The 21338-nt window shown below is 37.9% G+C and overlaps 1 protein-coding gene across 30 annotated transcripts in view; it reads right to left on the bottom strand.

Moving 5' to 3' along the window:
- Positions 1-21338, bottom strand: part of PDE4D (phosphodiesterase 4D) — a 1410178-nt gene that overhangs the window by 428990 nt on the left and 959850 nt on the right. For 3 of the 30 annotated variants that reach the window (XM_072749992.1, XM_072749993.1, XM_072749989.1), the window contains one exon: positions 10592-10755. The exons of the other annotated variants lie outside the window; for them this stretch is intronic. In XM_072749992.1, coding sequence (XP_072606093.1) covers positions 10592-10668 — 77 coding nt within the window. In that variant the 5' untranslated portion in view covers positions 10669-10755. The remainder of the gene's footprint in view (positions 1-10591; positions 10756-21338) is intronic. 30 annotated transcript variants of the gene reach the window in all.

A 21338-nucleotide genomic window follows, 5' to 3' on the forward strand; every position in this document is an offset into this window, starting at 1 on the left:
GACAAACTTCTCTACAGGTGTCCTAAAAATGAGTCAGCTGGAGGGATGATGCAAGGACAATGGACCACAACCTCCTCTCTTCTTCCTAACACTTGAATACTAAGGTACCCGAAGCCTGTTCCTTAAACCATACTACCTAATGTTGGGGCACATGAGCAGGATCCACATGTCCAGTGGGTTGAGCAAGGTTGGATGGGGAGTATAGTATGGTAGCTTTCTCAGGCAAAGCCAGGTATAAGTTGGCCCACACTTCATGGACTACTCTCAGATATCCAGGGTCTCTCTTAGGGAGAATTCTCCTTTATTCCACTTAAAACTTCATAGATAGCTATTTATCTACATCAATATACACTGTTCTAAGAAATTTTTTATTAGGAAAAAAGTTTGTTGAAAAGCATGTCGTGAATTTCCATTTCAGTAAAAAAATATATATATATATATTTACATATATCAGAAAAAATCTAAATATACATACAAAAACTCTTAGAAATCACTATCTAAAGGGAGGAGAAGGAAGATGGCAGACATGCATTTTTACCTAAGTCTTACATATCTGCAGTGTTTGGATTTTTTATAAAAATATTATAATACATATATCAAGACAAAATAAACATAAAAAATTCAAACTTCTTAGGTTTATTTTAGACAAGAGTTTTGAAACATAAGTTTCCTATAGGACAGTACAAAATTGAGTCATTTGGTAATTAAGAAATTACTCTCTAGAACCTTCTATTAGGCTGAAATGTTTTGGTCCTTTTCCCTGTATTTAGTTCTGCTGTAAACAATGCAGAGTGATAAAAACCTAAACCTATAGACTAAACTTTATGTTCTTTCCACCACGATGGCTTGATTTAATCAGCTCAGTCAAATGTTTTAACTAGTATATTTGTGTAGACCTGAATTCATCATTATCTTAGAGAGAACTAGACTTTTTCCAAGGATTATTCTTCAGATTCCTAATTTATTTTTTCTAATCTGCCACCTTGTAAATTGGACACCAGATTTTTCTAGAATCTGGTGATCCTTTCCATAGACTCTTTGTCAAATCTCCCATTCATGGTCATATCTTGTCCCTATTTCTTGTCCATTTTAGAAGTTCTTAAAGGAAAAACAGATTATGACTTCATGTAAAAATTGCTAGTATTTTGCTAACCAAGATACAGGCCTATGTGGTTGGTATTTGCAAGTTCTCGTATTTATTTATTTATTTATTTATTTATTTATTTATTTATTTATTTATTTTGAGAGAGCAAGGGTGTGCATGCATGACCTGGGGTAGGCAGGGAGGGGCAGAGGGGAGAAGGAGAGAGCATCTCAAGAAGACTCCACACTGAGAGTGGAGCCCTACCCTGGGCTTGATCCTAGGACTGTGAGATCATGACCTGAGCCGAAATCAAGAGTCAGATGCTTAACTGATTGAGCCACCCAGGTGCCCCGTGAGCTCTCATTCTTAAGAAGTTAGCTGTGGTCAGGTTAAGCAATGGAAGCGAGTAACACAAGACAGCATTCATCAGACTGTTTTGAATGAGTATATTAACATATCAGTAAAGGCAATTATTTAATAGTTCACTCTTCTTTTTCTAATGCTGAAAAAATACTTCTGAAAACAAGTAGAACAATTTAACCTAAATTATCTCCATATCTCTTTCACAAATTATTTTAGTCTTCATTATATTATTGTATCATTTGACTAATTTTGTCACTTGGCAAAACAATTTTCTTGGATTCTACAATTTAACCTGGCAAGATTAGCTAGTATGTGTAGATGGTACCAAGATATCCCAGCTGTCTGGACTCAATCTGCCAGGCAAACCTCAGCCAAATGATGTGCATGATGGTCCTCTAACTTTCTACCCAGCAGCTCTAATTTTCTAACCAGTACCTCCAGCAAGTCAGTTAGTTCCGAGCACTCTGAGATTTTGTGAGAGTTAGATGAGTATAAATGCATATTATCTTGTCATTTTTTTTCTTTCACATATGCGAAAGTCATTCTGTCAAACAGAAGCATTTTTCTACCTATCAAACATGTATCACCAGCAACACTTTTTTTTTTTTTGTCTATGAAAGGAATTCACTTGCACATGTTTGACTTATGTAGGTTAATATCTTGTGTGAAATCTACTAGATGGGGCATAAAAGCAAGGAAGAGGAACCTGGACTGTACATGCCAAAGGTACATCTTTGGATAGAAGACATACAGGGATGCTATGTTAAATAGTAAAACAGACTGCATCTTTAACAAGTGGAATTAACTTTCTATTTTCTGACATTCCATCATTGCTAAAAGTATGCAATAAGTATTTAAAAAGAAAATAGGGTGAGTGGAGGGGGAAGAATCACTTATAATTAGATGATTGTAAGCAATCTGCAGATACATTCTCTTTTCATCACTAAGTATTTACTTAAGCATCATACTTGGTGATATCTGTGTTCGTTACTTCCATATGTTTTACATATAATTGGTTAAGTAGTTGCAATGACTAGTCTCTTTGGTTAGTCATTAAACTCAATTAAATTTATTATATGTCCAGTAGGTATTGTCATAGTTCAATGTTAACATGGGGGCCTCTCATTAGGAAATAGATAAAATGTTGTATTTACTAACTGGACTACTTAAATTAGGGGTAGGAGAGAAGGACACTGTTGAAATGGTGGGATGGAGATGCTTTCACATCATATCGAAACATGAGCTTTGTTGTGAAAACATATGTACCATAAAGAAATCCTCTGATTCCCTACACTTCTGAAGTACATCTTTACTGATTACACTACTCCACTGTTTCAGATGGGTAAACAGAGAAAACTTTAAGAAATAGAAAAGGAAGTTAAACTCACAAACATAATAGCTACAAGTAAAATTCCTTGCCTGTGAAACAAAGCAAAAATTTCTCCTTATTAAAACCCATGACTGGTGCCAGCATGGTTCAACAGGACGGTCTGAGGATCAAGACGGGTGGCTGTCCCCTCCTAGAATCACACAGTTAAGTTTTCTACTAAAACCAGGTGGCTAACTGTTCACCTATGATAACAAAGGTGCTGCAAGGGAATTATGACAGTTGTTTTACTATTTGAATTTTCCATTGCTAGACCATAAAACTGTACAATGAAATTAGCAGAGAGATTTTTGCCAGAATGTTTTTTTTTTTTTTTTTTTTTTTTTTTTGATAACTAGGACAAACTAGCAGCTGTATTTGGAAGTTTAAATCAACATTCCTTTGTAAGTGTCACTGATCCAGAGAATAGAATATGCTGGGTCCTTAAAGATCTTCAGTCATCCAGGAATCAAGTGTGCAAAATTAATGCAATAAAAACACACCTATAAGGGGAAAACTTCTGTATGTACCTTGTAAATGCACATACTCCAACTTCCTATCTTCTTGCAAAAGCACTGGAGGACGAAACAAATCTTTTCAAAATACAAATGTGAATATGTTATGGAACTTGCCTTCCAACCCACTAAAGCCTTTTATCAGCTTCCTATAATTCTTTGGATAGAAGACAAACTCTTTAATGCAGTCTACATGGCTTGCCTCAGTTGGCCCTTTCCCACTTCCCTAGCTACTGTCTTTGCTTTGTTCCTGCCTCTTGGCTTCACTGGCCTTCTTTTCGCAAACTGTACTCTCCATTCTGTTTCTTTCTTTTTTTTTTTTAATTTATGATAGTCACACACACACACACACACACACACAGAGGCAGAGACACAGGCAGAGGGAGAAGCAGGCTCCATGCACCGGGAGCCTGATGTGGGATTCGATCCCGGGTCTCCAGGATCGCGCCCTGGGCCAAAGGCAGGCGCTAATCCGCTGCGCCACCCAGGGATCCCCTCCATTCTGTTTCAACATCATCAAGACTCTGCACATGTTGCTTTCTGAATACTTTTATTTATTTTATTCTCCTGCTTCTCCTTTCCACTACCATCACTACTACTGCCATCACCTTAACCACTATTACTAGTGGAACACACACACACACACACAAAGAAAAACATACATACCTTCCAACTTAGCTCACATGTTATATTCTAAGAAATATTTCCCAATGTCTCCCAATGCTCTCAAATAAAAACTCCAACCCCAAATGAAAACAAAGCAAAAAACCTGGTCTTCCTGTTACAAAATCTCCTCATACTGCATAATATTTATCATTGCTTTAATTTTACATGTATCTGTGGGCCTTCTAATGTCCACCTTTCCCTGAGAGTGGGGACTTTATTTCTTCTCATTATTATTTACCCAACATCCAGCATGAAATCAAGATAGAGTGGATACTAACACCTAAATACTACTGAAATGAAAGAATGAGTGAATCAATCAGCCAATCAAATCTGCATTCCTTTTCTATGATAGATTTTAATCTGCTGGGCAGAACTCAGCCTGAAGGAGTGATTTTTAAAAAGGGAACTCAACTATTTTGCAAGGACCCGGCTAATTGCTTTGCATATCTTAATACCAGTGACTTCCCAGTAGAGTAGGTATTCTGATTCTCTTTTTACAGATGGAAAATCTTAAACTCACTTGAGCCTAGTAACTTGTCCAAGGACACACATATAGTAAGAGAAAGCAACATGGTTATCCTGAAGTTTGGCGGGTTTTGTAGTTTGTTAGGATTTTCTATAAAACACGGAGTCATGTTTATGAACTACGTTAAATGAGCATTTGTAGAATTTGAATTTAGGATGATTCTATTTTAAAGTACTGAAAATACTTTTGAATGTCAGTGCTAGAAATTATGGAATGTAACAAAAACTAAAGTTTACAAACAGAACCAACATTTTCAGTGTTGGGAATTTAATGTAGGAAAAACATGACATAAATTAGAGTGAGTACATTTAGAATTATTAGTGAAGATTTAAGCAGAATTTCAGAACTTAATCATTATTGCAAGAGCCAAACTTTATTTTCAGTCCAGAACAGTTTACTACTTTGGAACCATTAATGTGTTCACAGTTTTACTCTCCAGAAACCTGCCTCTAGTTCCAAAGACTCTTAATTAGGTAATTATTTTCCACAAACCCAAATGGTCATCTGTAGTGTATGTTCAGGTTCAACATCCTTTACACTTTCACCTGTCTGCAGAAGTCAGTATTTCCTTTCTGAAGATTGCCTCTGCTGACCAGAATCCTTATGGAGCCTCCCAGGAATAAAACAGACACCATGCGTTTGCCCACTGCCTGACCCTGAGACCTACAGTACTGGTTTCATTCTGTCAAGTTCACAGAGCTGAAGTCATCAAAAGCTGACAAAATGACTCTCACTTGGTCCTCTTACTCTATTCCTTCCAATGTTTCCAAACATTAAATATTTACTATTTAATATTATGTGCCTGGCCCTCTAGGGACTATGAATGAAGTAAATAAAACTTAAAATATGATCCGGACTTATGTTTGAGACTTATGTTCTAGGTAGGGAAGACAGAACTAACAATTTACATGAGATGCTTAGAAAACTTCAGTGAGAAACTATAATATGAGTGATTATGGGCTGAACTGTATCCCCATCTCTACAAAAAACTTCATGTGTTAAAATCCTAAGTCCTAGTGTCTTGGAATGTGATTGCATTTATAGGTTGTGTCTTTAAAAGGAGGTATTAAGTTAAAATTAAGTTTTATAGCTTGAACCCTACTTGAATAGGACTAGTGTCCTTTAAAAAAAGGAGATCAGGACACATACAGAGGGAAGACCATGATAATAGGGGGAGAAAACAGCCATCTACAAAGCCAAATACAGGCTTCAGAAGCTGACATTTTGATCTGAAACTTCCTGCTACAGAACAATGAGGAAATAAATTCCTACTGTTTAAGCCATTGGTCCATGGTACCTTGTTATAGCAGCCTGAGTGAACATATACAGACTCTCTTGAATAATAATTTAGAGCAGAGATGAATCAGGATGTGTTAGAGCACGTGAGGAAGGTTTTGTGTGGGGCATGGGGTCAGAATTGAACACAGACAAAAAAAAAACCAGGTGAAGGAGAGGCAAGAGAGATGGTATTTCAGGACAGCGGCAACTCAATGCAGTAAGTGTATAACTGGTAGAGGAAATAATTTAGTAATTGGCAGTGGTCTCTAAAGTCTTTGAACCTTTACTATTTGTTGGTATAAAGTATTAATGTATTTCTCATAATGTATTTATTTGCTTACAGTGAATAAGAAATTTTAGTTTGCATTAAACACATTATGTAATTAAAAAGGCTACATTGATGTTGATGTAAACATATATGATATCATACATATTTAAATCTTTAAAAGTATAGCCAAATAAAGAATGACTGTGCAGACAAAATACTGTGAAGCAGTATAAATTCAACTGTATTTTATATATTCTATACTATGTACCCTAGAGCTATACATGTACAATTAAAGAGGATCCCTGCAATATATGACATTAAAAAAAAGAAAATACATTTGAGACAACTGTTATTTGTCATCATCCACATTATATGAATTTATCATCCAAAGCTTGAAGTAGTTTTTTTTTTTCTGGATGAAGTTTATACATATATTCATGATCATATGTTACTGAAGCATTTAAGTAGGTAGTCTCATGCCAATGCAAATAAAAATTAAATGTTAAAATACGTTTTTTCTATTCTTGACTCTTTTAGAAACAAACTGACAGACAGAGAGACAGACCAAAACTTGTAGGCACTGCCCACATCTGTTTACATTTGTGATTTTCAGAAAATGTTTAAATGCAGCATTTAGGTGAATAACTTCCAATCTGGGAAATGGCAAGCCAACTCAGAACCACAGCTGTTCATCTACCCGAAAAGCAGGTGAGAAGAAATACTTCATGAACGTTTCTTATAGTCTTCTCCTTACTCTCAACAGCAACAACCCCATCCCCCATCTTCCTGTACTGTCAGTCCCTTTCCCGAGAAGAGTGTTTGAATGCTACTTAAAATTCTTACCGGTAGCAGGCAGTGTGTCATACTTTACTGTTCATGTCATTTTTTATCTTTTGACTTTGGGGTTTATGAGCCATTTGTTCTACATCAGGCAGGTGCATTTTCTTTCAGCATTAAGGAAGAGGAAAACGAAAAGTACTTACCTAAAAAACAAAACAGAGAAAGAGAGGATTAGAGTGAAATCGGGGGAATACCTGATCACCTGACAAAGCACTGAGGTGGGGGGTAAAGACCCCTCAAGCGCCACCCAGCGCTGAGCCCTTCAGCAAACCACGCAGGTGAAGCAGCCTGAAGCAGCTGTGGTATAAACGCACAAGATGCACACTGTTCTGAAAGTGGACAAAGCAGAGCCAAATTCCGTCTTAGTAAGAAAAAGGAACAGGTAAAGCAAAGTTTTTACTTGATGTTCTTTTCAATTCTCCAAACACCTTAGATTATCTCAGACTCCACCCTGTGTTTATCATCTCTCCCTGTACTTAAACGGGTTTTGTTAACTACCTATAATAACGCTTTTATCATTATAAGCCAGGAGACCTTGACTCTAGACCTTCCATCTACTCTAAATCAGAGCTTCAATGCTGGGCCTCCCAAGAGCATCAGGTAGAGAGGACAGGGACTTGCCTGACATTGATAAGTTATGAGAGAAACAAAGGCTTTGCTAAGTTATCTTCATGACTATGGGGCTTCCTTTAATAGGAGCCATTGCAATATCGGTGGAAGGGTCCTTCTGTAAGATTTGGGCACAGGATTAACAGAGATGACATCCAAGCTAACACACAAAATCATATGCAGCATACAACAAAGAATGGCAAGTTTTATGTATATTTAGGAAAAGTTACATTTAAATCACAAATGGCAAACATCTATGGTTTCCATCAGTGTGTCAGCTTTGCATAGGTATGATATCTTTGATGATATGCTGATCACAGCAAGCTCTGCATACCGGGAAAGCAGGTAGTGTGCTTGGTGAGCATGAGTGAGTGACAGTTCTGGAATGGTTGGCAGAAGCCATAGGACATACCAAGTGAAGAAATTTGTTCAGTCTGCTGGTGATCAAAAGCCAAAAGGACAGTTCCTTCAGAAGTAATGATTTTCCTATTCTTTTCTTGGCCGACAAGAGCCAAGCAAAGGAAAAAGTCCCAAGAGAAAATGGGAACTTTTGAAAGAGGAGTAGAAGAGAGGCCCCATTTACAATGAGGACGTGGTGCCCAGGTAGAGCTGCCCCCTCTGGTGCTGGCTGGTAAACCAATGCAAAGGGCACCAAAAGGCATTGCTTCCCAAGCCTACGGTGTGTCACAACCACTTGTGCTGCTTGGTAAAAACCTGACATTCCTAGGACCTACCTAGACCTACTGAATCCAAGTCTCTGGAGGGGAGATCTTGGACTTTCCATTTTTAAATAAGCTCCCCAGGTGGATTTTATTTAGTCACCCAGATGCAAATCAATACACTTAGGAACCACATACCAGAAGGTCTGGGCTATTTCCTTTTTAAGTGCTGCATGTTAGAGATAATTCTCTGAGGTGACCGAGCTATATCACTGTGTCAGGATTTAATAAAACATCATGATTTCATGAAACATCAGTGACAGAGATAGGGAATCTAATTTTTCTTCACCAACAATCTCCTGATAAAAAAGGGCGTAGCTTATAATTTTAATGGTTAATGGTGGCCTGTACCACTAATCAATGCTCTTTTCCATTGCTACAATGTAACAATTCTTGCTAATAAGATGCGTTCTGAGGGTGCCTGGGTGGATCAGTCAGTTAAGCATCCAACTTCTGATTTCAGCTCAGGTTGTGATCTCAGGGTCATAAGAGGAAGCCCCACATCTGGCTCTGCCCTGGGCATGAAGCCTGCTTAATATTCTTTCTCTCCCTCTGTCCGCTCTCCTCCCCCATATTCTCTCTCTCTCTCTCTCAAAATAAAATAAAGAAAAATAAAATTTAAAAAAGGATGCATTCTGCATCTCACTCATAGAGGGCACTATTTTTTGTTTGCTTGTTTCTTCATTCTGTTGCAGTTAGTAACAACGAACAAAACTCTTCCACAGTCTAGTTGATCCAAGAACTAGTTCTGAATGTTATAGAATACACAGCGATAATCTCTTCAGTACACTCTCCCATAAACCTGAGTGGATTGTAGCATTCTTCATCCAGAGTCTCTTGACCTAGTAGACCTCTGTTCTCACCAGCTAGCCCTTGAGCTGTTTTTATCCATTAATGCAAAATGAGAAGTTGGTTTCCTTTTTTTTGTTTTGTTTTTTCAGAAAATGTTTTAATTACATTCTAATATTTCTTTGCTTTTGACATTTAGAACAGTTGATTTCACTTCCAGGATAAACTGGCATGTTTAAAAGGATGAAACAGTGTCTCATAGGAGTATATCAAATTTCATACTATATCCAAAGAGATGCCTTTTTCAGACTAAGGTTCTCTACTGCTAAGTGAAAAAAAATCTAGTCGTGATACCAGCAAACTGTGAGCTGACCTCAATATTAATATCTACATTTATCAGAGTGTAAATGGAAAAGCCTTTATGTTTCATATTTGCTGGTGAACCTGTATTGTGATTTTTAAAAGATTTTCTACATGTCTATCTTGGCATATAAGCAATCATTTGGTGTTGCCTACACAGATAAAAGGATGAAGATTCAAAGAAGGGCATAGGGTTGGCCAGAGCTAAAAGGTTTTGGGGTAAAGGTCAGTGGAATAATTTTTAAAATATCTCCTATATTTTAGAACATAGAAATGGAGGAAAGATGAAATGTTAACTGGCACAGGGCACAAAGCACCACAAAGCAGTACAAATAGCTTTGAAGGCTTCTGTAAATCTCAAGGATCATCCTAGGACTCACATCCCTCCACACTCCTCCAACTTATGCTATTCATTTCCATTTCCCTTTCCAATTGCCCAAGTGGCAACAGCTACAAAATATATCATCCAAAGGAAGATGGTTAGAATGGCCTGAAGAATGTAAAGTGACAGGTGGTTCAGCTCTGACTGTGCCCTTCCTCCAGCAGCACACAGAGTGTTGTCTCTCCTTCCTCATGCTTACAGGGGTAGTATAACAGAGTATAGGCCTAAAGCCATCACCAGGTAGCCAAGCTTCCAGAGGTAGCTACTCTGTGTTCAAAATAATTTGTTTATAGTACAGATTTCATTTTTGTGTTTATGGGGGAAAAAAGGTTATAAAACTATAACTTGCTATATTCCACAAGAAAATAGGTTAAATGCACCTGGGTGGCTTAGTCAGTTAAGCATCTTATTTCAGTTCAGGTCAAGATCTCAGGGTCCTGGGATTGAGCCCATGTGGTGCTCTTTGCTCAGTGCAGGGTCTGCTCCTCCCTCTCCCTCTGCTCCTCCCAGATGATTGTGCTCTCACTTGCTCACTCGCTGTCTTTCAAATAAATAAATAAATAAATAAATAAATAAACAAACAAATCACAAACACATACATAATACCTATGGATATGACGTAAGTACTCCTACCAGAGACAGGCCAGACAGCAGGGAAACAAGAACAGGAGAGGACACGGGAGGGGTTAATGTTTTCAAAAAGACGAATCACGTATTGTTTCAATTCTGCACACTGTTTTTGAAAGCCCAACACTTTTTTTTGGGCACAAATTAAGCAGACTTGGTTCAAGTTTAGCCAGCTGAACTACAAAAAGTAAATACAAACCTAAAGTAAGCATGCCTGTTTACTGAAGCATCCAGTGAGATTGGTCTCATTCCTGAAAATCTATACCAAGAACACATGTGACTGGAAGCCAAGTCTGGACAGAGTTTTTCATGTACAAAGGCTGATTTTGTGCTGGAAACGGGAAAGGAGAGAGAGCCAAAAAGCTGGAAGAGAGATGTGCCACAGTCAGCCTGGCTCTTTAACCAAGATAGTTTTCATACACTGCAAATCATTTCCCCAAAGGCAACAACCCATTTCACTTGCTGACATTGCTCTTGAACAGCTTGCCTGACAAATAGCTTTCTCATTAGCTTTCAAAGACATCTTATCTATGCCGTTCATCTCCTGCAAATGCATGACTATAACCTTTCTGTCACCTTGACTTTTAATTTCCCCTTCAAAATAGGAATCTTATGAATTGTTTTGATAGGTCATATAAGTCTCTCAACACAATTCATAAAACATGTCATTTCATACGCTTTAAAATTAAGATTGGAAACCACTGCCATATTTTCATACTAATACCCACCTGAAACCTGTGCTGAAGCCTGAAAGCTAGCCATACTGGGCCCAAAGGGCTAATGTTTCACAAACTGATGAAAAAATTATGGGAGACTGATTACTCCTACTTGTTAACAGCATAAAAGAAACAGAACTCTGACTAGAAATGCTGTCAATATGCATGGAAAAGGCTAATAGCAGATTGTAGGAGAAGGATTATTTTCATGCTTGCGTGTAGCTTCCTCCCCACCTGCCTCTTAATCCCACCAGACACTGTGAATAGGAGTACATTTAGTCTAGTGATAAGAGCATAGGTCGTCTTGTCAGAGACAGATTTGTTCATGGCCCTTAATCTAGTCATATCTGGTTTGCACCACTCTATTTCTTTTTTCTGAAAAATAAAAAGGAGGGGAGAATATAGAAGGAAAAAAAATAAAGAATGACTTAGAAGAAAGCCTAGAACTTGGTATGTAGAGAAGAAATGGTATTTGTTACAGTGATTAAGGGCAAAAGTAGTTCGAAGTCCAAATTTGGTCTCAAAATAGTCCAAAGGGTAAACTTTAGTCTTTTTAAGTAAGGACAAAATTCTGTAAAGAGCCTGATCATCCCTGCTGTGTTTAGAACTAGACTCTAATACAAAAAATCTGTGAAACACAGGCAGGTTGACATAGAGTGGAAGCACTCTTTATAGACCACTGGATATAGTCCCTAATCTGGAATCTAAATAAGCCTCATGCTAAACCTCTTTCCTGACAAGTGATTACTTACCAATAATTTGGAATTTACTGCTTAAGAACATTCCTCATGTGCATGCTAGCTGTCATGGTGTGAGAGTACTGCCCCGCAACCCATGCATGGCAGTAATGTGAGACATGATTCAGTTTCATTATTTGTGGAAAGTGCACTTTGAATTCTTTTCTGTGTCTTCTCTTTTTCTTCTTTAGCTTCTTAACTGAGGATATTGCCAAGACTGTTGTAGATCACTCGTTTTATCACATGAACTAAGCGAACTAATTTACTCTCTCATTAATTTACTCTCTCATACTTTTGACTATATAATGCCTTCCAACTATGCAGCTCAGACACCCAATTTCTTTTTTTTTAAGATTTTATTTATTTATTCTTGAGAGATAGGAGGAGAGACAGAGCCAGAGACACAGGCAGAGACAGAGCCAGAGACACAGGCAGAGGGAGAAGCAGGCTCCATGCACCGGGAGCCCGACGTGGGATTCGATCCCGGGTCTCCAGGATCGCGCCCTGGGCCAAAGGCAGGCGCCAAACTGCTGCGCCACCCAGGGATCCCCCAGACACCCAATTTCTAATCAAAGCTTTGCTCCTTAATTTCCAGTGGGCAGAAAAGAAACATCACATGGTCTGTCATGTTATTATATGACAATAATACATGCACTTCACCCAGGAATTTTTGATGAGGTGATACATGCTAACAATTACATCTAAAGCCTATAATTAGTTGTGCTATTTAGATTGCAGCCAATGCCAGACTACTCCATCAAATCCACCAATGACACCTTTCCTTTCTCTGAAAGTGGTCAAGATGACTCGGTCAGAATTCCTATTTATTTTGCAAGGACAAGAATTTCATGTTTCTCGTGGCTACCTTCTTAAAAACCTCTGCTTCCACAAAAAGAACTCTGTGCTAGGACTTTTCAATGCCCAAATTTCCACGTTATTATTCCTGACAATAGATCTGCATTGATTTCGTAAGTGTTTAAGAATCTGTGAAGCGAGAGCTCATCCAACCTGTCACTGTCACTCCTCATCACCCTCAAGCAAATGGTCAGGCTGAAAGAACAGTGCAGACCACTAAGGACACCCTAAAGTGAGCTGTGAGAGGAAAATGACCAAGAAGATTTGCCAAGTTTCTCATCACTCCACATGTCACTCCAAGTGGGACAACAGGAGTCAGTTCTGCTGAATAAAAAATAGAGCAACCCTGTAATTGTTCCTTTGACAGTTTCTATATAGAGCTTAGCTTAGAATTCATAGATAAATCAGAATGTATTCTGGATGTTGCATCATTCTTAATTTTGTTTTTCCATTAAAGTTGGTTTTGACCAGGAATTTTAAAAGTAAGTATAGAGGGCCATGTTCCTACATAACTTAATCACAATGCATGTGATATAAGCGCCAGACTATCAATCACCCTGGGTGAAATAATACTAGTAAGAATGATTTAGTGTTATGTTGAGTTTTGTTTTTAAATTCCTGCTTGAAATTTATTTCTTTTGAGTTTATTATAGGCCATTGTGTACATATTTATAAGTTCAGGTTCATTGTATATTATAGCTCCCCTGAAGTATTTTATTTTACCAAAAATATGCGTCAAGCCCTTTTTCCTACTTAACTATAACCAAATCTCTAAAAAGTTAGGAAAAATTGGGAGGAGTACTGAAAAGAGTAAAATCATGATTAATGTGTCTACTAAATATTCTTAGCTCTTCTCTTTCTGGATACGTGATAGGATTGCCCTTACCCTCTCTCCCTTTTATGTCAGTCAAGGTCATATGATAGACTTTGACCAATGGATTTAAGCAAAAGTAGCATGTGTCACTTCCGGATGAAGGTTTTAAGATCCCATGCCTGATACACTACATTCTTATTCTCTGTTAAGGTAATTCTGGAAGTCTGTATCAAGAAGAAGCATTAGCCACTCTGGGTCCCAGAATGGCTACAAAGCAGTTACCTTGCCAATCCATCTTGAATATGTAGGAAGGATAACAAATAAACTACTACATTAAACTACTGACATTTTGAGTTACTGCAGAATAATCTAACCTATCCTGTCTCATACAATGAGCAACCAAAATAATAAAATAATAACTGCAGCCATGGAGAGTGTTGTGCTAAAAAGCAGGGAGGTTATTAATGCCCAGTACTTAAGTTCAAAGTTGAAAAGCAGCTGAGGATTGACTTAATTCCTACTTTCAAGTATAGAAACAGGGTTGTATCTCCTTTTTATTTCTACTAGAGAGGTATTAATGATTTTTCCCCCCAAAAATATGCTTTTGTTTAACAAAAAGAAACTAACTTGAAGCAGGATTATTTTGGTTTGGTGATAAGAAAAAATAAAATAATCTTCAGGTCATGAAGGAAGAGGATGATACTGACAAGGGGTAAATAATGAAGGCTCCTGCCCTAGAAAGTATAATAAGACACAAACCTCCATCACTATGAGATGGTTTCCACTGATGGCTTCAGAATTTTAGAATTCAGAATAGAACTGTAGGATTGGTTTAGGGATCCTTAAAGGGGTTCACGGATTAGTTTAAGAGGGTCTGTGACCTTGACTAAGCCAGTAGCTAAAGTGTGTATGGCTCTGATTTTCAGAGAAGGCCTATAGCTTTAATCAGATTCTCAAAGGGGTCTCTAATCCAAAAAAAAAACAAAAAACAAACAAACAAAAAAAAGCTGAAAACTATGGGCAGATACTGGCCCTACTTTAGGTAGGAAATTATAATCTTAGTTTTATTCTACAACTCTCTTGGGTATGGCAAATCTGTAGCCTTACATTCATCCTCAAATCAGTGTGGAGCACCTCAAGAATTTTTGCTTCTGCCATCTTAAACTGAAAATTAGCCCTGCAAAGCAGGAACCCTAACTTGAATTCTAACCAAGAAGAGTTTGCAGAAGATGTCTTAGCCCTTTGCAGAAAAGGGCTGAGAATCCCTTTTCTATCTTATATCTAAGGTCTATTCATGTCTCTCTCTTTTTGAAAAGACAAAGGTTGGCTTAGCCTCCCACACATTTCTTTTTTGACAGAATGCTTTTATTGACTGTCAGCATCTAAGATTTCTAGTCACAACTGCTGTGAGGCTAAACTTACTGATCGCCATATGCCTCAATGTTCCCAGGCTTCTAGGGTGTTCCCATTGGCCATGCAAGCCCAAAAGGAAATTATAGGGCAGGCAGGTCCTTTAAAAACTTTCTTCTTCCCCTTATATTTCTGTTTCCATTTTATCATTAAAACCATAAATATATGGGGATCCCTGGGTGGCTCAGAAGTTTAGTGCCTGCCTTTGGTCCAGGGTGCGATCCTAGAGTCCTGGGATCGAGTCCCATGTCAGGCTCCCAGCATGGAGCCTGCTTCTCCCTTCTCCTTGTCTCTGCCTCTCTCTCTCTCTCTATCATAAATCAATCAATCAATCAATATTAAAAAAATAAATAAAACCATACAAAATATAATTCTAAAATGAATGTGTAAGGTACCAAAAGTAGACATTTTCAAAAACCTCACCAAACACCTCATTAAAAGACACAAAGCAAGTCTCTTAAAGCTTTGGTTATATATGTCATTGTGTAGGGAATGAATGAGAAGTAGGAATTTTTTCTTAGCAATCTATCCAACCTTTCTTCCTTCTATTTTATGAAGAAAATGGTAAAATTAAAATCTGAATTCTATTTCTGGCTATGATAAAATATTTTACAAAAAAAGCAACACTCTAATCAAGAACACATAATTGTTAAAAAAAAAAAAAAGACAAAATTTAATCTAATGTGATAGAAGCCAGGATTTTGGTTACACTTGCAGGGCAGGGTGGGAGTGTTGGTGATTGGATTATGGTTCCAGGAATTTCTTAAAGACATGACAACATTCTATTTTCTGATCTGGATGGTGGTTACATAAATATGTTCATTTTGTGGACATTCATCAAGCCATGCACATACAATTGGGTGCATTTATGAAGATTTTATTTCAGTAACATTCATTTATTTTTAATGTTAACTGGAGGTGCCTGGGTGGCTCAGTCGGTTAAGTGTTTGACTTATTTTTGGCTCAGGTCATGATCTCTTGGGTGGTAGGAATGACCCCTGTGTCGGGCTCCACACCCACCATGGAGCCTGCTTGAGATTCTCCCCCCCCCCGCGCCCCTCCCTCAACCCCTCCCTCTCAAAAACAAAACAAAACAAAACAAAAATAAATGTTAACTGATTATAATAGCCCCAGTAAATGCCTAGAAATACATCCGTAGCAGAATGTATATAGTCTCTGAGGGCCTTAAATTTTGGCCATTTTGCTGAACATGTCCAAGTTTATCCCCATTGGAATTACTGTCCTTTGGCATTTTTATAGTTTGAGATGAGCTAGGATTGCCTTTGGTTGGCAAGTTCATGTATATTGCAATCTTGTGTCAGGAGCATTGCCCATTTGGCATTGCCTTTGCCTCAGAAATGGTTTGGGGTTACTCACTTTGGAAAACAACATTGCATGTGGTCAAATGTCCATCTCTTTTCACTTCCATAACTCAACTCAACTTCAACTCAACATCAGTTTCATGTTGGAAAAGGAGGCTACTTTATATAGAATCTTTGGAGCCTATAATTACAAAACATATCCTATACTCCATTTAAATAGACACAACTTTGAATTTTTTTTTTAAATTTTTATTTATTTATGATAGTCACAGAGAGACAGAGAGAGAGGCAGAGACATAGGCAGAGGGAGAAACAGGCTCCATGCACCGGGAGCCTGATGTGGGATTCGATCCTGGGTCTCCAGGATCACGCCCTGGGCCAAAGGCAAGCGCCAAACCACTGCGCCACCCAGGGATCCCTAAATAGACACAACTTTGAAACATCGCTTGCAAATTACACTTCATAATGGCATTACATGTAACAATAGATCATTTTAGAAGGTAATTGAATTAAATCTCACAATAAGTTTCAACAATCTATACAGAAATATTCAGAGGTAAGAGTAAGACATGAAAAAGAACAATCGGACCATCAGTCTATAAAAACAAGCTAGGGAACACAAACATTTCACTATTACTGAATTCAGTAATTTGAATTTCTATTCACAATTGACAGGGAATATTCTAAGGCAGCTGTAAAAACCACCTACAGAAAATTAAAATGAGAGTATTAATTCTCCTTGAGAAAAAAAGAACTTGATAGCAATATTAAGATAAACATTCCTATAACTTGCTATTTCACTAATCAACAGGGGCTACTAAATCGATTTTACTCTCAAAATAATCCTATGAATAGAATTCATGTGCCTCATTATCTTTTATTCTTGAAAAGCAAAAACAAAGAGATAGATTATGATGTTATAAAAGTATTAAGGATGAAACATGCTTAACTATTCAACACCACAAATCAGTGAAGGCTAAAAGTGCATATAATAAAATGAGATGAAAAGAAATTGATTCTGGCAGGTTCAAGTAACAAATTCTTACAGAATTGTTAAATATGGGATTTAGTTGAGAACATTAGTAATTACGATATGGGAATATCCATATCTTGTTTTCTCTCAGGCATTAGTAATTTTTTGCCAAAGTGGTATCTAAATAGAAATTGTAACAATCTGTGTAAGCACAGAGCTGAGGTATCGAGCCAGACTACTTTTTCTCAGATTAAAAACATCTAAACTAAATTTGAGGAAAAGATTACAGAGGCAGTGTTGAAATTACCTAAAAGAACAACTTGTTTTTAAGAACTTAAGGGTATGTTTATATGTGAAAAATGGATATGCTAAATACAAATCATTTTATCTTATTAAATTGGGAACAGAAAGATCTTCTATTTGTCAATAGTTTAAAACTAAATTAGTTTACTCAGTATTCAAGATACTGTGGAAAACAGTTCGTTCAGTCATTACATACCAAAGAGATTAGAAACTACAGTATGTGTGTTTTTGTAACAATTTTAACTAAAGTCTACCACAAAGTTACGGAATTCATTTTTGATTTTGAAAGATAATTGATAACAGATCTGAGGATTATTTACATGTATTACTTGAATAAGTACTCCAAACTATCCATTTTATGTAATCAGTTGATTAGGTTTCTCTTGGGCCATATTTAATTAGCAAAATAGTACTTAACATATAACCTGCTCAGTGGATTCTTTAGAAGATTTTAAATAAACTACAACTATAATAATTTAGTAATAAGTATCTTAAAACATAAGGTTTAACAACACATGATTGTTTAATCTCAGTAATTTTTTTTTTAAGATTCTATTCATTCATTCATGAGACACACACACAGAGAGAGAGAGAGAGAGAGAGAGAGAGAGGCAGAGACACAGGCAGAGGGAGAAGCAGGCTCCACGCAGGGAGCCTGACGTGGGACTCAATCCCGGGTCTCCAGGATCAGGTCCTGGGCCGAAGGTGGCGCTAAACCACTGAGCCACCCGGGCTGCCCAAACCTCAGTAATTCTTAAATATTTCTTGCTCTTGGGTGATGGACATGACACATCTCAAAAAACATCATACGAAAAAGAACTGAGAGAATGACAAAAGTATTCAATGCACAAGACAAAATCATGGGCTTAGGATAGCTGGTGATGATTTGAAACCTAACTGCATATTAGAGTTACGTGTGGAGCTTCCTGCAAATACTGATACCCAGCCCTGCTGTTCAGAGATTCTGATTCAACTGGCCTGGATTTCTTCACATCTTGCAACATTCCCCAGGTGATTCCCAAGCATCTCTAGGGCTGGAAGACCCACTGCACAACAACTTGTAGGCACATACAGTGCTAAGAACATTACCAGCGATGGTAAAGTCTAAGTGATTCCAGATTGATACCTAAATACATTTTTGACTCCTTTCCTTTGACCTGTCCTCAGAAGGAGAGGCCAAATACTACAACTTCCTGTTTTTTAACACTTCCACCCTTGATCGTGTTTTCAGATTCCCCATCTGGATTTTCACCTTGGATCAGCGTATTTCAGTGTAGGCTCTGGGCCAATGGGAAAGTTGTGAAACAAGTGGCATGGCCTGTGACAATTTTTAAAACTAACAGAATAGATTAGATTCATGACTGGACCTGTAGTAAGAGTAGATATGACTTTGTGAAACTTTTGTCTCAGTTAAACTTACGTATCTACGTGTGTGATTGCGTATGCTGGGGTGGGAAAATAAAAATACTTCTGCACCAGGTTGTTGGGCTCTCAGCCACTCCTAGCTGCCTCTCCTTTCCTCACTGGCAGAAAATTGATATCTTCTAATTTTTTTTTTAAATTTTTATTTATTTATGATAGTCACAGAGAGACAGAGAGAGAGGCAGAGACACAGGCAGAGGGAGAAGCAGGCTCCATGCACCGGGAGCCTGATGTGGGATTCGATCCCGGGTCTCCAGGATTGCGCCCTGGGCCAAAGGCAGGCGCCAAACCGCTGCACCACCCAGGGATCCCGATATCTTCTATAACCTCATGAAGAGTAGTAGTTTATCCAGCCATAATTTTAATCAAAGCAGCACTGAACTCGTAAAAATATCTTCTAATAGAATAATCATGGCATATATCCTGTAAATGTAGATTGGGGTAGGGAGGGTATGCAAATTAATTTCTAATTTCCACTGCTATGGATTATCTTGTCTTTTTCTCTAAATATTTCACTAATATCTCATGGCAAACAAAATGGTCTTCCTACTCACAGGGGACATTTTTGGAAACTGTGTTTTTGATTCTGTTTTTTCAATAGTGAAGATTTTTAGAAGTGTGAACACTCAATAACTTCATGAAAGGAGAAATTCTCCAAGATGTTTTTCCACAAATATTCGCTGAGTTTTTTTTTAGTTAACTCTTCAGTGATGTTTTTAAATTTGCAAAGTTATCAGAAAGGGTGGGATAATTTGCATAAGAGAAAATGATGTTGCTTTTGGCAGTATTATTGTTCAGGCACATGGAAAGTATGTATATATCTTTGAAAAAACTGTCTCTTTAGGTTGTATAGAGTCAATAGGGAGATAACGCTTCTCTATGTTTTCAGAATGGTCTAAGATAAACACTGTCAGTGGTGCAGATGACCTCCCTTACTTTATTTCCCACTTTTACCCAATATCCAGCTTCTGGTCCCATCTAAGGTAATCAAGAACCTTTTCATATTTTTCATTCATCATGGGCACTGTGGTTGCACTATCATGGTGCAGAGCCATGCTAAGTCACTGAGATTCATCAGGAGCAAAGCTGATAGAACCGACATGCTAGGATGGGGCACCTTATGAAGCTAGGCATACTTATTGGCATGTTGTTTCATTAAAATAATTTTGTACCCTTCCAATAAATCTTTTCACTTGAGCTAATTTTAATAAATTTCTGTTTATTCGATTCACTTATTGAGCACTTACCTTGTGCCAGATAGGTCATGATATTTAAACTCCACTTCTTTATAAGCAAATTGCCCCTACTAAAATAGTTTATATCATTTTCTTCCCTTGAAATGGACTTAAAGCCAAGTCTCATATGCTTTAGCGTTTGCAGAGTAACCAAGATAGCAATGATCAGGCAGTGCCATGCACATGGTATGCTTGAACTCATTGACTGTTTTTGTATGAAGGTGATTGTGGAAGCTCTTTCTCTCTTATTTTACCAGAGGTCCTAAAACAGCTGAAGACACTGGGTGCCTGGGTGGCTCAGTCCCTTAAGCCTCTGACTCTTGATTTAGGCTCAGGTCACGATGTGCCTGGGTGGCTCAGTCCCTTAAGCCTCTGACTCTTGATTTAGGCTCAGGTCACGATCTCAGGGTCCTGGAATTGAGCCCTCGTTGGGCTCCGTGCTCAGCAGGGAGTCCGCTCAGGGGTTCTCTCTCTCTCCCTCTCCCTTTGCCCCTTCCCCCACTCATGATCTCTCTCTCTCTCTCTCTTTCTCTCTCTCCTTCTCTCTCCAATAAAAAAAATCTTTAAATAAAAAAGGCTGGATAGCTCAGCTGGTTAAGTGTCTGCTTTCAGCTCTGGTCATAATCTCAGGGTCCTGGACAGAGTCCTGCATCGGGCCCCCTGCCCAGCAAAGGGTCTGTTTCTCCCTTTCCTTCTGCTCCCACCCTTCCTCCCACCTCCCCGCTTGTGCTTTCTCTCTCTCCTTCTCAAATAAATAAAATATTTAAAAATAAACTAAATACGAAGCAATAAAAGTCAAATAATCCTATGCCCTGGAGTTGCTAGAGATCTTATAGGACTTTCAAAGGTGCAGCTTTTCTGATCCTTAGCTGACATCCCACACCCAGCTTTTAAAATAAACCAGAAGGACCAATAAAGAAGAAATAAGAAATTCAAGAGAGAATTTCTCGTGAGAAAGTTGTAGGGATTTCGAATCTCACCTCTCCATTGGGTTTAAAAGCAGTAGAGGAAATGACAAATGTTTTCTGACTGTGTCCTACTTGTTCAAATGGGTAGTTACACCTTCTGATAAGGGGGGAAGTGATATAATATTGGCACAAAATCCTCAAAAGCAAAAAAAAAAAAAAAAAAGGTCTAGTCTGGGGTTGGCACCACGTAG

The sequence above is a fragment of the Vulpes vulpes genome, chromosome 2 (genome assembly GCF_048418805.1).
Source record: "Vulpes vulpes isolate BD-2025 chromosome 2, VulVul3, whole genome shotgun sequence".
NCBI lineage: Eukaryota > Metazoa > Chordata > Mammalia > Carnivora > Canidae > Vulpes > Vulpes vulpes.